This window comes from Osmerus mordax, chromosome 4, assembly GCF_038355195.1.
Source record: "Osmerus mordax isolate fOsmMor3 chromosome 4, fOsmMor3.pri, whole genome shotgun sequence".
NCBI classification, from domain to species: Eukaryota; Metazoa; Chordata; class Actinopteri; order Osmeriformes; family Osmeridae; genus Osmerus; species Osmerus mordax.
The window spans coordinates 8,125,462-8,142,538 of record NC_090053.1 but is presented as its reverse complement, the minus strand read 5'-3'; the positions used below and the strand labels follow the sequence as shown (position 1 = coordinate 8,142,538).

The window sequence follows — 17,077 nt, the reverse complement described above, 5'->3', positions numbered from 1 at the left end:
TTTTTGTAAAAGACAGACAACCTTGTTTAGTGCAATAGTTAATATTTTTACTGTTCACTGATAAAATGATATGCTCTTCAAACATTAAAATAAAATATTCAGAAGGGCAATGCTTTGATCATTGACATTCTTGTTTCTTTCCAAAAAACTCATAGGAGCATGTTTGTCCTGAAACAAGTTTACTCTGTCTAAGGTGTGTCCATGTGTGTAATTGGATGAGAAGATTTGTTGTGAAATTCACTTTAAGGTAACAGCTGACGCAGGGGAGTTATGCAAACCGGAAGTATCTGTATGTTTTAATAAAACTGATTGTGATTCATATCTTTCTGATGAAAACATTAGTTAAATTCAGTTATTCAGAATTACATGTATGTACAGTACAGTAGTTGATGTGTTTTGTATTTATCAAGCCTTTGTTATGATACTATGAGTGTTTTCAGGTATGGTGTACATGTACATCTGTGCAAAGTTCCTACTTGTGTCTGAATGAAAGTCAGTAATTATCTTAACTTTTTCTGAAATAAGTTTCATGTTTCAAAAATTGTAAAACCTGTCTGTTCAGCAGTGAGTCCCATCTTTATCTTTAAATTAAAACACAATTGAAATGCACCACAAATCTCCCTCACAGTCAGTGAAACATTACCCCAAAGAGTCAGGTGCCCCCTTCTCTATGGTAGTGTCCTGGTGAAAAACTCAGACGCCCAACATCTGACCAATAATAGACAACTTATATGTATTGACGGGCAAAACCACATTCATCGCACATATCAAATCCTCTGTGAAAGAGACAGGGTCCCTGTGCTGTCACAACCTATTATACATATCTCACAGTCCCACTGACCAGCTGACAGTGCCGAAACCTTAAACCAGCCGTCCGCCATTAGCATTAGAACATGAGTAATCAACTGGAATGAACCACTGGGAAAACGGGAACAAAACCCACCCAAAGCCATTCAAAGACACGTCTGCTAAAGACTGGTCTGAATCACATGCAGAGGCAGACACCGACAAGTACACAATCATACAGTATTCATACACACACACAGACACGTGAACACAAAATCACAAACATAAAGGGTATTGATACTGCACACATCAAAGTAAGTAATGGCAGGAATTGAATAAATCGTACGAGGATGAAAAGACGGCGTGGGCCTTTTGTATGGACCAGAAATAAGTTATTTTGTCATTTCAAACAATTACATTTTAATAATAAACCAAAACATGCTTCCTTGTTTCACACTGCAATTATTTCCTTTTATGTTGCCTGTCACAACCGATACAAAGAAAACCCTGGACATTCGCAGAATACATTCCAAAATGATTACACCTCTGTCCATGATTGCATTGTGTAGAAATATGTAGTACCTGTGGTTGCAATCTCTGTATTTCAGAGTACATGACAGGACATGAGGGATGGGAGGGGCATAATGTGCTTAACAGCTGACTTTAAAAACTCATCACTGGCAAACAAAAGTGCTTTTCTGATCATTGCATATTTCACGGCAAAACTCCAGAGGTCAGCATGTTGTTTGCAAGAAGGCAGTTCCTTTGTATGCATTTGAACAGTGATCATCACACTTTTGTTGCCGTGCCAGTGGAAATATTCAATAACAGAAGACCTGCCAAACTATACACTCCTCCCCCCTGACTAGTCTGTCTGATGATAACATTGTGATTATGGCTTTGTTGTCGGACGTGCCTGTTGCACAGATCATTTCTGATCACCAAGCTGAGGCAACCCTTTCATAGTGACTGGGGGCCGTGGCATTTGAGCCTGTCTTTCTAGAGAGAGGTTGGGGAGCTTTAGCAATGTTCGCACTTCTATCCTCTCACATCAATTCATGCTCCAATGAAGGGCCAGCTCAGGCCCTCAGTGTCAATAGAACAAGAAATATGTATATGTAATCTGGATCATATATACTAAGAATCAATAATTGTGTAAAATGAAATGGTCTGTCCTTTTTGAAGAATGTGCTCGGTCATTATCTCCTGTAACAAATCTTTCATTGAACCTCAATCATAGATATACCGTATATCAGGGTTTCATGCCGTTGTGTAGTGGTCTCAAAAGTGTTGATGGTGACCCTGCCATGTTGCTGAGAGATAACAGACAAAGATTCAGAATAGTGGTTCTCACTGTTACATGTTTTGTATCCTCCATATTCATGCTTACACATGATCCTCATCACAGACGTGTGTTTTACAAGTGTCCTTAAACCACCCTTTGCTTTTAATTAGTACAATACATTCCAGTGCTAGTATATGTATAGTATATCAGTGTATTTATTCTCCATTCCATTAAACCCACTTCTACAAAATGCCAATAGTGTCCAACGTACCTTTACAGTTATTCAAAAAGAGTCCTTACTAAAACTTTCCTTACTAGATCTCTGGTCAGGTGTAGAGTGTATAGGTTATCTTGGCCTCAGGGCTGGCTAGTTCTCCGTCCATCTGAATATCACTCAACACCTGTCATTTTAACCTCATATCCCAGCTAAACACCTGATCTCCACGCACTAAAACACAACAGTCCCTGCATACATGTTTTGATGGATGATTATGGGTAGCCTCTGGCTACCAGAGCGGTGCTACACCTGGTTGGCATTCCCCAAGGTTCGGTTTAGGTCCATTTTGATGTACAAGAGACGTGACAGTGTTTCATTTTGCCTAGAAGGACTTTGAAGTCTTATTCGTATTCTATGATAATTTGTGTGTGATAAGACTATCAAAACATTGTCTGGGAGGATTAGGTTTTTCAAAGCCGAGGCAACCTTAAGACTACCAAAAAGAGAGACAGACTTTTCAAAACGTTCTTTAAATCGATAAACTCATATTTTAATGCATAACCCTCCCTCTTTAGCATGTCTCAAAGGCACGTGAACACACATTCAGCTAACCGCAAAAAGCTTTATTAAAAGTAGTTCCTTGATTAAGACTGGATATCTAGTGCATACCAAACTGACTGTTGTGGGTCTAGTGGATTCTTTATTTAAATCAGTTTCTGGGTTTGTATTGTATTGTGTGGTAGGAGTGTGGTAGCGAGAGTAGTGCGAGGGGGTCAAGTCACTGATCCTTCCCAGGAGATAGGAGAGAGGAGCAGAATATCTGCATGATTACTAGAAATCTTAAATATTAGATTATTCAAAATGTAAAACAAATATTTCACAGATCAAACACATGGTACTAATTCTGACATTGTCTAGACTTTAGGAGAATGGGTGGCTCACTCAGAGCTGATAAGACGTCCACCACTGAAGCAAAGGATGATGTGCACAATGACAAACACACTGTCTCCCTCTATCTTCACCTCACCTATTATCAGTAACCTATAATATAAATATGCAAATCCATTGCATGGACATTACAGTCTTCACTAGGGGCAATTCATCTCCCTAAAGCTTACATTTACATGGTAGAGAAGGACCATGCATCATTGTATGTCATTTTGAAACCAAATATTAATCAATTGTTCAAGCCTGAATTGGTCCGGTGGTACATGATGTACAACGAGGCTCACAGAGTTAACTCTGACGTGCATATTCAGCCGCTTTTTGGGACATAACATGATCATTCAGCTATGGCATAAAAATTCAGTAAGGCCTGAATTCTGCCCTTTTCACTTAGGGGCATAGTCAGGCTGGGAGCCTATCTGCTAAAGAGATCACACGTGGGATCCCACTCAGCCATTTAACCTTGAATGGTCATACCCTTACTAAACACAGCACCAATAGAATATATACAAAGAAATGCTAAATAGAATGCAGACACGGTAGTGTAACATGCTGTTCTTATCAACGTTATACAATTTTACGGACACCACATAATATTTACTCTAATGTTTTGTTCTTAAAAAGTAAAATAACTTTAATACAACTAAGATATTTTTTTTACAGTTGAGCAAATTAGTTCCAAATCAGCCCTGGTCTTGCGATTTTTTGCTTCTAGTGTTCCACTCCATTAGAAAGTGTTACTTTATTTCACTGTTACAACTGCAGAGGCAACAACACATGCAACAAATGCCCCCAAGTATACAAAAGAAGGCAAATAAAGACAACCAAATATACAATATCCTACTGTGACCTTACACAAATGTGAAGACTCTCTCACCTCACAGTCATATTTGTATACTGTTTCTGTGCAGCTGGGCTACACTGCCCTGGCAACAGCTGGACTATGGTGTCATGCTGTGAGGGTACGAGAGGGGGGGCTGGAGTCATTGACTATGACTGACTATGAATTCTGCCCATAGCACACTGCCTGCCTGGCACACACTGGCACTTCCATTGTTCCAGGAATTATGACATGGGCAGCTGGTTGATATGATAATTGAGAGTAAGTTCTTCTGTGGGTGTGGGTAACTCAACACTGCTGACGTATACCTAACCCAGTGGAATCGCACGACTCACTGACTGCAGTTACAATTTAAGTGTTATGACAAAGAATATATTATTACGCCTTTAGAACAGCCTACATTTGAAATTATTATAATTATTATAACTATGAAATTATATTAAACAGACACATCTGATTGAGATCCCATGGTATACTGCAGTTTTATTAGGCATCCAACATTTATTCAAAAGGGAGAGGGGAATTAAAAAGAAAAAACTAAACCATCTAACTGGAGTTTATGTGGAAGTGCAATCATGGCGCTCTTCGGCAGCTGTTTTTGGTGGATTCATAGTTATTCATAGATCCCAAGGTCGCACTCATGAAAGGTAGCCTGTCCCTGATTCCATATTTAGTAGTTTGCACAAGTTATTCAACAGTAAAATTGATACTGAGCACATTTTCAGTTGAAGATAAGCCACACTTGCAGGATCTCTCACCCTGGTAAAAGACCTGTGGCAATTATATTTTGCATGCGGCATCCCCAGTGCCCATTCAGTGCCCTTATTTTTCCTTCATTTTTGTTTCCCAATGATATTTTACTGTAGTTTTAGAGCAAATATAAAGGATTTTAGCACAAATACAGAACAAATCTTGTCAATAAAGCCATAGGTTAGCTCTTAGATAAGAGTGCTTCAAACTGATATTACTAATTACTCTGACCTTGAAATAAAAAAAAACTGCCAATGGCTCTGATCAACAAACATTAAAAGCCCTGCTTTTAAGAGTCTTATAAACATCAACACAAATGTACAGTTCTTTTTTTTTTACTGAGTGCCGCCTTGTACATTAGCTATATTCTCTGCATAAACGATCTATTGATTCAGTTTCACCACTAGTCAATCTCAAAATGGCTTTGACATTTCCTCACGACCTTTGAGTTCCTTGATTGTTATCTCCTCACATCTCTGTCAGCTAAAGCTGTGGTACGACTGGTCTATGGTGACCTTTTTGTAAAAACCTAAACCATGATTACTAGAAAGAAGTTGACGACTATGTCATCTTACAAAGTTCTCTCAACCCTGGACCTCAGGGCACCCCTGTCCTGCATGTTTTAGATGTTTCCGTGCTCCAACACACCTGATTCAAATGAATGGGTCGTTATCCAGCTCTGCAGAAGCCTGCTTATGACCATTCATTTGAATCAGGTGTGTTGGAGCAGGGAAACATCTAAAACATGCAGGACAGGGGTGCCTTGAGGACCAGGGTTGGGAACCACTACACACAATACCTTTTCCGATTCATCAGGTTACAAACTTGCACATGAACTAAATCAGAAAGACATATTGTGTATGATACATTTATGATTTTGCATTAATGGTTTTATTCATGTCCAGCCTATGTCATGGAAACTGACATTAGCATTCAAACTAGCATGCTCAAATCCACAATGAAATCAACTTATCTCACACAGCTTGTTGTAAACTAAACTGTTCACACCAGCCTTGGAACAAACAAAGAATTATGCTCACTCACTGGTACAGAGAGAAATGTATCAAAACTGATAAATAAATGCATAGCGCGAGCCTGCTGGCTTAAACAATGGACCACAATGAAATGCCATTGTTTCTTTACAGGCCCTCGTTTATGTGCTGATTTGCTGTATTAGACAGACACTGGCTTTCACTGGGTGAGGATTGTTTCATAAAAGGCCACTGGTGTTAACATAGAGGACAAAGCTCGTATCTGGATAAATGTCAAAGTGTACTGTACAGAAATAATTAAGTTGTGTCATTGATGTATTTAAAGTCATTTGCATATGTAACAATGCGTGTATTTCAAAATATGATATGAAAGCATTATATATTTACTATTTTGGGGGTAAATGACAGGTATGCCTGTAAATAACACAAAAAGAAAACAGACAGGGAAGGTTGTGGTGCATTGTTTGTAGTATACAGTACATGCAATGCAATGATTACAGCCTGGGCGTTTAAAATTTGACCTTTCACTTTGGAGTTCTCTGGCTAAAGATGCTGAGTGTGCTCTATGCAAGACATACAGTAAGTATTTCAAGATACTAAGCCTAGAAATAATAAGTATAATCTATTACCGCCTCCATTACAGCTACACTCCTGTGAACACGAATGTGCAAAAATTGTTTGAGCAAGTCTCCATCTAGTGGACAACTGCGGCACTGTTCGAGACGGTAGTCATACAAGCCACCCTCACTAAGCTTCTTCCCTCAGCTAAGCGAGTGTAGTTACTGAGCTCAGTGCTAACATCTTTGTTTGGTACACAGGTCAAATGGCTCAGCTAGGTTGGTACTTATATATAGGAACATTGTACGCTGTGCATACAAAGTTCTACTGTTAGAGAACGACTGGATTTGGGTTGGATTGAGCACAAGACCACCGCAGAAGACATGAAAAAAGGAAATTGGGCAGAAAAAAAGGAAATGAAATGATATCATGACTCCATCGATTTATGTAAGTCACTGTGGTTACACCATCTCAAAATGCCCTACAGAAGGCAATTTACTTTCAACATATTACACAAAACATACATGTTGCATAAACGTAGATTTTTTTTGGCCTAAGCATCTTCAAACTTGGGGTCAGAGTAGAGGGTGTTGTATGAAAATGATTTTGTGTATTGGTGTATGTTATTGTGTCTGTTAATCCTGTAAACAAGAATTTCCTACTGAGGACAAATAAAGAAATACATTTTCTTTCCGACGCTGCTTTTGGTTCAAATAAGCATGGTGGTACAAACTGGCCAAACAAATTGCACAAACTCCCTTTCCACCAGTCTTTACTGAGCTGTAGACTTTCACTTCCTCTTCCCCTCTCTTCCTCCTGTTCTACTCTTGCATACTATTAATTCAATTCTAAAACACTTCCCTTTCTCAGTATTCTTCTATTTCTCTTTTTGGCCTATCAAGAACACCAACGCTACAAGTGCCTTTTCTACACTAGGCTACAGTATGTGACCTAGTGTGAACCCAGTTGCATGTTGTGATTCACCTACTTGTGTCTGTTTTGAAGATTACAAAGAGCAGTCATAGACCTCTAATAACAAACAGTACTGCCCAGTACAGCAGGATTCAAGGTAAGAGTCTCTAGCGTTTGGGACTTTTTTTTATTACATGTCTAACAAAAAAACTAAATTGGTTCTGGTTTTCATTTGGTCATTTAATATCAATCATTTAATATGATTGATATTGTCATGACAACACATTGGTATCATTTGAGTTATTTACCCAATAAAATGTATTCAAATTAAATAGTACTTCTATATTTGTTTTTCAATCTCTTTTGATGTGTCTGTATTTCCTTGAGGGTTGGGACAGTCAAAATGAAGAGTTCAAATCCCCATCCAGCAACAGTGGGGAACTTGGAGCCAGTTTGTGAGGCAGGGCCCAGTGACAAGTACCCAGAGGATTCAGTACATTGGGGCTATGAAGACCTAAACCCTTCGGGTATGCTGCACATTGTATTTTGAAAAGCAGAGCCTTGTACACCCTTGTCCAGTTTTGTAAATGTGTGTTTTTGTGTACAGACTCTAGCTCTTCCTGCATGACTACCAAGGAGCTTCAGCAGTACTGGAGAGCGGAGAAGCAGAGACTGAGACCAATCAAGCTACTTTTTGAGATTCCTTTGGCACGCACCGTAGATCAGACCTTAACTAAATATGTGGTAAGAACACTTTTGTACACTGAAATACATTTGCCACACAAATGTAACACAAATGTTTTCCAGAATATTGCGTATAAGCTTCAAAATGTTTTAACTGGTCAGATGAATCTTTACTTTAAATCTAAATTATGAAGAGAATTGTCAAACGTATCACCACTTACCATCTGATTAGATGAGTTCCCTATACTTAGATCCTCCTTCTTAGAAAGATGCAATGAGTCATGTATTTCCAAATTGCAACAGTAGTGGGGTTTCAATGGTCAACCTAAATTCACCGCACATTTGATCGCCAGGTGTACCAGATCGTGGTGATCCGCTCAGGTAGCTACGATTCGCAACGAGTGTCTGTGGAACGTCGTTATAGCGACTTCGCTCGCTTTCACCACCAACTTCTACAGGATTTCAACGAGGAGCTCGAGGATGTCAAACTTCCTCGGAAATTTCTTACCGGAAACTTCAACCCAGACTGTATATTGGAACGTCGTCTGGCACTCCAGGACTACCTAGGCCAGCTCTATGCCATTCGCTGTGTCCGACAGTGCCGCCAATTTCTGGATTTCTTTACGGAGCCCGAGCAGAGACGTGCATATGGGCTTCTACGCGCGGGCCAGTTTCAGATGGCATTGGAGTTGCTACATGTGGTACTGGACCTTCAGGAAAAGTTGGCACAGTGGTATAACCCAGTCCAGCTGGTGCCTACACAGTGTGCCCTTGCTGTATGCCATCGGGACCTCGACGAACAAGTGATAGCGTTCGCCATGGGTCAAAGAGCTCTGCCTGCAGTGAGGCGTTATGGGATAAGACGCTATAGAGGACCGCTTTTGGCTATGCTGGTTGATTTGGGGTATCAGTTGGGTCGACCTGTGGCACAGTTGCAGGAAGAGTTGACCCAAGTCAAGGATGCAGAAAGAGGACAGGTGTCATTCCGCTCCTTGAAAGAGGTAGTGGTGCAGGAATTCATTTAAATGAGATATGTTGTGCTGGCCATAATGATCGCATGGAGCTTCAATTTGGTCTCTACACTCTAAAATGACTGTCTAAATGCATGGCTTTCATAAAAGTTACAATGAGGTTGTTTTCCATTTTTTTCATTTAAGGCTTTAAGTGGTTTCAACAGTTTGGAATGACAGTAGTTCTAATAAAAAATGTCTAAAGATGTTATGGTATTTTTACAATTTTATCAATCTACTGTGTCAATTGTTTGTCACAGCAGGTCTGAAATATGAAATGCAATAATTGAAAGCATAAAATATTGTTTATTTAAAAGACTCTTCTGACTCCCAAACATGACATTTGGAAATGTATAAGACTAGGAAATGTGATCTTCAGTAAAAAAAAAAAGAGGAATGAATCATGATACTGGTGCATGTGTGCAGAATGTGTTCACAGTACATAATTAACAAAGTAAAAATAAAAATGAACAAGTTTGGAATGGGGGAAAAAAGTTACAAGGTGGTGCAGATTAAATAGTATTCGGCATGAATATAGTGTGGTCAAGTGACACTCTTGCTGGCTGAGTATTGTACCTCGGCAGATAAATACTGAACAGAGTGTTGTGAAGGTGCAACAACCCTTGCAAACCAGCTCACAGATTAGGTCCTACAGAACTGAACAGTTTCCAAAATCATTTCGTAGGAGCAGTTGGTGGCCTTTTTACCTTCCCAAACCAGCCTGCAGTTCTCACAGTTTGCTAGCGGCTCTTCCAATTATTTCGAAGCCAAAAGTAATAATAGGGGGAATGATGTCTTATTTTGCGTCACACACACACTCACGCACACACAAACCCACACCCACACATGTCCTCAGGGTTCAGTACCCTCTCCTCCCTCTCCGCTCTTGATAATGCCATACTCTATGGCCTTGTCCAGGCACTGCTGGGCTGCCCTGGAGATGGACTCGTGCTCGGCAGCGCCCCCCTTGGCCAGGACAGAGAGGATCTCCAGCACCTCGCTCTCCATCAGGCTCTCGGCGAGGCTCCGCTGCGCCTGCATCAGGTTCATCACGACCACCGTGCCCCTGTGACGCAGGTCCTTATTGTCGCTAAGCAACAGGGCCTGTATGATCTCCAACCAGTGAGTGGTCTATGAAACAATGACCGGAAACAGAGAAAGAAGACAATATATAACTTCCAAAAAGGAAAATACAGCCCTAAAACTGTTGCCATCAATAGCATCTGATTTGATATTTCTCCTAACATTCGACTCCAGTGTTGACATCCTCCGTATATACGCGGTTAATGGTAAAGCGAGCAGGTGTTTAATGGAGGCAGGTTGAGGGTGGAAGCTCACCGTCCCAGGAATGCGAGCACACAGCTCAGGTTGCTCAGAGGTCAGCATGGCCAGGGTCCCTGAAGCTGCTCTCCTCAGCCTCTCGTCATCCTCCCCACTGTAGAGCACCAGCATCTTCAGACGGTCGTTCCCTTCAGCGAGGTACAGCTTCTGCACCTGCACAGGGCCGCCCAACAACACACGGTCACTAGGGAACAGGACTCCCGCTTTGCATTTCTGCCTTACACATCTCCCAAACGCTCGGATGTGATATGATAGGTGTGATCAGAATCCCTTCCTTATCACACAGCTTTTGCTAATCATGTCATTTTGGATCGGTTCTTTTCCAAGGAAGGGAGGAATTAAAACGAAATGTTTTTAGACGTACAAAAGGGGTGCAGCACCTCCCTAGTGTTTTTCCTCTAAGCCCTGTTTTCACACAGTTGTGCTACCAGATGTGAAAACGTGTCTCACCTCAGTACTCAGAACCAAGTTGCACATGCATTCTGTAGCCGCGGCACGCACCAGGTCGTGCTCCTCAAACATGTATCCCTCCACCTTAGCCACAGCTTTCTCCTTGATGATCTTCTGTCTGGGAACCAATGTAAAGTAGTACTTGTTATTATGAGAACTATACATATATATATATATATATATATATACACATATATATATATATATATATATTTATTATATAGATGAAAATGTAGATATGGATTTATTTTTTTAACTTTATCGTTCAGCATTATTACAGATTCTTAAAAACAGCTGCCATTAAAAAACACAGAATTATTGTCGAAGCTAAAAGCGAACACGTCGAAACCTAAAGTACTTAATCATTCAGGAGCCTGCACACACAGAGGAATGTGGTTTTGTCGTCTGAACAGAGACTGTTCTTCGGGCTGACCTGAGTCTCTCACTGATGCCTGCCAGGTTGGTGAGGGCCATGAGAGCCTCAAAGTTCTGCAGCAAAGTGCATTCCAGACAGAGCAGGCTGACAAGCGGACGCACCACCTCATAGATCTGGCGCCGGAACAGAGGGGGAAGTTCAGGGTTACAGAGACAGATCTTCCCATGAGGCATTGTTAGTTACACAAAGACATGTCTCCAGAAAACAGCTTTCAATTACCGGCCCTTCCATACCTTTTGTGGTTTTAGTAAAGAAATGAAAGAAGTGTAAAGATTTACAAAAAGAAGGTGAAACGGTTTCACAGAGAAGGAAGATGGTGATGAGGAGGGGGTCATTGCTCACCCTCTCCCCAGGGAAGGCGATCTCTGGGTTGGATGTGATGGTGATCTTGGCCAGGGCCTGGGCAGCCTTGGTCCTTCCCACGTCTGTGCTCTCTGACACCAGGGGAAGCAGAGCCTGGGGAGGGGAAGGGAAGGCGAACCGAGTCACATGCTGGAGGATGACAATGCAGTATTTGAAACCAAATACTTTTGCTTGAGTTTAGTGTAGCATGATCCAGGCAAGATCAACCAAGCACAGGTTTGAATCGTGGTGTACAGTGAGTGAGTAGCCTCACCTTTCCTCCACCCTGCGCCACCACGGTACCCCTGTCCTCCTGCCTCTCAACCACAGCCAGGAACACCCTGCCGGGGACAGAGACTTGGGAGTGAGGGACCAGAAAACGTACTCACGCTGACGTACAGTGAAAAGTGCCCACTCGTGGATTTCCTACCTGGCGATACACTCCCTGCAGCTCTCTGTGAGGGCAGGGCTCTCATGTTTGACCATGCACACCAGAGCGGACACCACGCCTGCCTCCAGCAGCTTGGACAGACGCTTCTCCACAAACGAGGGGCTGTCCTGAGACACAGAGACACTAACCAGGGTCAGCAGAGCAATACCAGAATTAAAAAAAAATACTACTAATAATAAAGGGCTGTAGCGTGTGAGAAGATCACCGCAGGGAGACAGTAGTTACTGTGCTGTACCTTGGGGTGTTCTTCAGGTACGTGCTGCTTGGCATACTTGGCCAACTCCACCATTTGAGCATCTGGTTTCTCCACATCATAGCTGTTGGTGCAGTTCACCAGAGTGGAGCCCACTGCAAACAGCACAGTCTTGTCCTCAGACTGCAAGGAGAGGCAATTCTCAGTCAATGTCTGAACACTGAAAATGCAAACACAAGCTCAATCTTAAAATGAACACTTCCAGTACATTTGACGTACAAATGAGTTTGAGAGACTTGAAACCGAAGTGCTCAGGTCATAAAACCAAAATTGTGCAGAACCTTGGCAAGCTGAAACATGGCCTGGAGGGCATTCTTGTCTTCCACTAGGTCTTCTTTCACGTCAGCATCGAAGGTCAGGTACGCCAGGCCCTCAATCGCCCACCGCCGAGAGGTTGGGGGCAAAGACTCATTACACAGCCACCTGTGACGGCAAGGAACATGTTTAAGCTGCATATCAGGAGCTGGGATGTGAGCCCTATGACAACATTAGAGCCCGACCGATATATCGGCGGCCCAATATTATCGGCCGATATTGGGCATTTTCCAAACTACCGGTATCTGCATTTATAATGGCCGATAAATGAATACTAATGTTTTTTGTATTTTTTTGTATTTTTGTGACTTTAAGTTTCATATCTTAAGTTTGTATTTTTATACATTTTATTTATTTAGAAACTGCATTAACATATTATTTTAGTGAGGAAATAATAACAGGATTAGTCAGATGGCTGAGCAGTTAGGGAATCGGGCTATTAATCAGAAGGTTGCTGGTTCGATTCCTGGCCATGTCAAATGACGTTGTGTCCTTGGGAAGGCACTTAACCCTACTTGCCTCGGGGAATGTCCCTTTGCTTAGTCGCTCTGGATAAGAACTTTTGCTAAAAGTGACTAAATGTAAACTACAAATAACTACAGTTAGGGAGATCAGTTTGTTTTGTTACGCGTTTCTGGATTTTTAAAATATCTTTTTATATCGTCCGATATCGGAATATCGGATTTTTAAATCACCAAATATTTGTATCGGTATCGGCCTTAAAAATCCTTTATCGGTCGGGCTCTAGACAACATAGACGTTGCCTGACATACTTCCTGCACTGCTTGGCCAGTTTCAGCGTTGAGCCTTCCGCAAACTGCTTCATGCTGAAATCTGTACCCCCTGCTGACCCCAGCTTACACAAACCCTGTACGACAAAAAAAAAAACATCCACGCTCAGTCCACAAACTCAAAACCATCCACACAATATAGTAGTATGTCCTTGAGCAAACACGCATGTGTCAACAATGGAAACTTGCTAAAGCACTCACCACAAGAGCTCTGACGCGTATCCGGTCATTCTCACTTTTCTTGTAAAGGTCTTTAAGCAGGGCCACCCCATTGGCTGTGATGAAAGAGGCTCTCTTGGCCTTGCCCGCAGCGTGGATCAGAGCCTCGACGGCCACCTGCTGGTGACAGACGTCCTCGGAGGCACACAGAGCGATGACAGCGTCCATCATGCCTGACATCTCCAGGGTCCTGTTGCCCACATCGCTGGGTCCTTGCAGCAGCACTGACACAGTCTGAATGGCTCTCAGCTTGCTCTCCAGCCCGGGACGGCTAAAGTGCTGCCTGTGTGGAAAAGCAACAACATGCAAAGAATATACTAAGAAGAGTACTTGCTAAGTGTACATATGCGGATATGGCTTTGACAGTACTCATTATCGACAGCCATTTGTTTTTCATGTCTGGCAGTGTATCCCTGTCCAAGAAAACAACTACATGTGACAGAAACCTTGGGCACGTAGACTTACTCGACATATTCCTCGCACAGTTTGTTAAAGTTCTCCCGCTCCGCGTCACTTTTGAGGTCCTCATAGAGCTTGCTAAGCAGCACAGAGCAGCTCATGTGTGTGTTGTCTGTGAGGGGGGGTCCATCAGAGATGTCAGGAACAGTCCCCGCCACCTCCAGAATTTTCTTTAGCCCTGCAGAAGGACACCACAGATACCATTCAGAGTATAAACAATGGACTATACACGAGTAGCCATGTCAACCACCAGATAAATAGATGGCTTGACGGATACATGTATTTATCTGACAAGACCAGAACAAGAATCATGTATATCATGTATATATCACCAAGGGAAATTTGTGTTTGAATCCCAGACCGTCGAATGTAAGAATGTATGAAGATACAGTTTGAGGAGGAACTCTTACCCTGGTCTATGACCCACAGCGTGAGGGTGTTGTCAGGGTTCCGTTGGGACTTGCGAGGCACCTGTTTGACCAGCAGGTTGAGGGCACTGTCCCGGCCTGGCCCAGACACGCTGGAGGCTGGCATCATGTCCACCAGGTGGCGAAGCATGGAGCGCAGCTCTCGAGATGGCTCTACATCACATGCATACAATTATAAACATGTCCTTTGTTGTCATTTAAAGCTACACCAGGTAATAAAATACATTCAAATGTGAGGAACGGCACCCCCAGTTTCTGTTTGAAGTTAAGCTCTTTCATCCAGCTTGAGTCTGATTGACAGTGGTTTCACAAAATAAGCCAAGGAGGAAAGCCCGCCTCACCAATGGCAATTGGCTGGAACAAGAGAGCTGAAACATAATTGTCTGGAAAGTAGTGGACCTTACACCACTGGCACTGACCTATCTGTGTTGCTAAACAACTCTCAGTGGGCCTCATTTATTTTTATGAAAAGAAACGTACCAATTACAGTATTCCTTTACAAGAGACCTTTATCCCAAGAAATTTATGATACATGCATTTCTATAGATTAAACCTTTAAGAAGTCACTAAACTTACAACTGTCTTGGCATTCTGTACATTTGTTTTGAGAACCCACATTCAACTACAAATGAAACATAGAAAGCCACCTGGATTATTATGATCTCACCTGGAAGCATGGCCTCGTTTTTCCCTCTAATCTCCCTCATCATGCCTTCCGTCAGGGCCTCAAACATGACCTGCAGCAGGTGGCAGGCAGCCAGGGACACAGTGGATGCCCCTGAGCCCATGACATCACACAACTGCTCCATCCCCAACTCATTCACTATAGCCATGGTCTGGGAAAAGACAGATGTCAAATACGATGTGTTATTACGTGGAACAGCAAGAATACAGAAGCAGCTGGTGTTCTGATAAACGGCAAGAGCAGCATCTACTGCGGGGCAGACGAGAGATGATTTGTTTGAATGACCTTACAATGGAACATGTACTCCTTATCATCTTTGGTCTAACTCGATCGAGTCATGTCAGATCAGTCATTTGATTCAGAGGAAGGCGGGGCCCAGAGACTAGAACAGAACCAGGTACTCACTCTAGACTGGTGTCCTGTGCATAAGCCAACCATGGTCCTCAGAGAAGACAAGACCAGTTCCTCCTGCTTCGAGGCCAGCAGCCTCTGGATCAGCTTCACCCCGTCGTTACGGAAGATCTGCTCGGCTCCCGCCTCCTCTCGCGACAACACCACCAGGTTCTGAGCAGCCTGAACCAGAGGAAGGGAGAACATCCCACAATCACGGTTGTGTTCCCGCAAGGCCTGACAGATGACCCCCCCCCCATGGTTGGTTTCATACCTTCTGCTTATCTGAGGCTTTCGCTGAGGCATCGAGAAGGAGAGAGAACATCTGCTGTACACGGGAGTCTGTGGAGTTCATCTGTATGGACTACAAAGCGTGCGAACAAAGGTCAGGATGTGAAATAAGGACAACAGGTTATCCTTTCGTGGATGCGTTTCCCTTGCAGCAGATGGCAAAATCACCTTCTGCTGGATCTGTGCTCCCATCTGCCTCAGCAGCTCCTGGAAGGCCTTGTTCTTGGGCTCCAGTTGAGCACATCGTTGAGCATCCATGAATGCCTGGTCAAGGCGCCCCAGTTTCTGGAGCGCCTGAGCTCTTCTGAACAGTGCTTTCACATCACCTGGGTCAGCATTAAGAGCTGATAAGGGGAAAGTAACATATTAGCATTCCTGACCTTTTTCTATTTATACTGCCATCAAGTTCACTGTTTTTCACACCTTTAGATGCGTCAACTTCTGCTTTGGTGTAGTCCTCTAATTTGAGGTAACAGGCTGAGCGGTTGCGGTGCAGCACAGCATTCTCTGTTTGGCTGTCGCTCAGCTTGAGTGCCTTGGAGTAACAGCACAGAGCCCCCTGCATGTCCCCTGCCTTAAAAAGGGCGTTCCCCTCTTCCTTTAGGGAAGCGGGGTCCTGAGTAAATAAAGTGCGAAAAAAGAGGGCTCGCTTTGTTTCACAAACGTCATAGCAGCAACGCAAACGAAGCATACAATATTGACGGCAACATTAATGTTACAGTAGGATTATTGATTTGGTCTTGGGAATTGTGTAGACAGCTCGTTCCAAATCTAATCATCATTGCTAACGTAGGCTAAGTTGTCTAGGCAGGGTTTCCACTCAATTAGCTTACCTTATCTTTTCCGTTTAAACTCATGCTCACTCCAACAGATACACCCTGATAATATTATATGGGCAATCTGTAAATTAAATTGAAATGTACCACGATTAATGCTGAAATTAAATTAAATTCAACTGAACTCCAAAGTTCAGCAACATTTCAGTTGCCAGTTCGATGCTCTTCCTGGTGTTGGGAACACGCTGATGACGTGTCAGGAGCAGCCCCGCCTTCAACACGCGCTGTATTACCGTAAAAGGCAGAGAGCAGCTCTAATGTTTGAAGATTGGAGAATGGAGATGGAGCTGAGCAGTTGACCCCTAATCTGCTCCGTACTTTATTTGGTTACACTCGAATGGCCATAAATCCGCACGAAAATACCTTCTTATTGTGTATAAATATGCATTTTGAACTTTTCTAGAATTTAC

At 42.7% G+C, this 17,077-nt stretch overlaps 2 protein-coding genes across 2 annotated transcripts; one reads left to right on the top strand and one right to left on the bottom strand.

Annotated features, from left to right (window-relative positions):
- The first annotated feature begins 6,645 nt into the window (after positions 1 to 6,645).
- snx20 (sorting nexin 20) lies at positions 6,646 to 9,166 on the top strand. Its single transcript, XM_067235041.1, has 5 exons — positions 6,646 to 6,821; positions 7,380 to 7,443; positions 7,674 to 7,813; positions 7,894 to 8,030; positions 8,324 to 9,166. Exons 3-5 carry the CDS (start codon positions 7,690 to 7,692, stop codon positions 8,993 to 8,995), a joined length of 933 nt encoding a protein of 310 aa, XP_067091142.1. The 5' UTR covers positions 6,646 to 6,821; positions 7,380 to 7,443; positions 7,674 to 7,689; the 3' UTR covers positions 8,996 to 9,166.
- A 100-nt stretch (positions 9,167 to 9,266) lies between these two features.
- Positions 9,267 to 16,815, bottom strand: unc45a (unc-45 myosin chaperone A). Its single transcript, XM_067235040.1, has 19 exons — positions 16,665 to 16,815; positions 16,255 to 16,447; positions 16,000 to 16,175; positions 15,815 to 15,904; positions 15,556 to 15,723; positions 15,133 to 15,301; positions 14,448 to 14,618; positions 14,044 to 14,215; positions 13,561 to 13,861; positions 13,342 to 13,436; positions 12,535 to 12,676; positions 12,236 to 12,376; positions 11,980 to 12,107; positions 11,824 to 11,890; positions 11,550 to 11,663; positions 11,205 to 11,320; positions 10,772 to 10,889; positions 10,319 to 10,474; positions 9,267 to 10,111 (listed from the first exon to the last, which is right to left on the bottom strand). Exons 1-19 carry the CDS (start codon positions 16,686 to 16,688, stop codon positions 9,833 to 9,835), a joined length of 2,820 nt encoding a protein of 939 aa, XP_067091141.1. The 5' UTR covers positions 16,689 to 16,815; the 3' UTR covers positions 9,267 to 9,832.
- Positions 16,816 to 17,077: the final 262 nt, after the last annotated feature.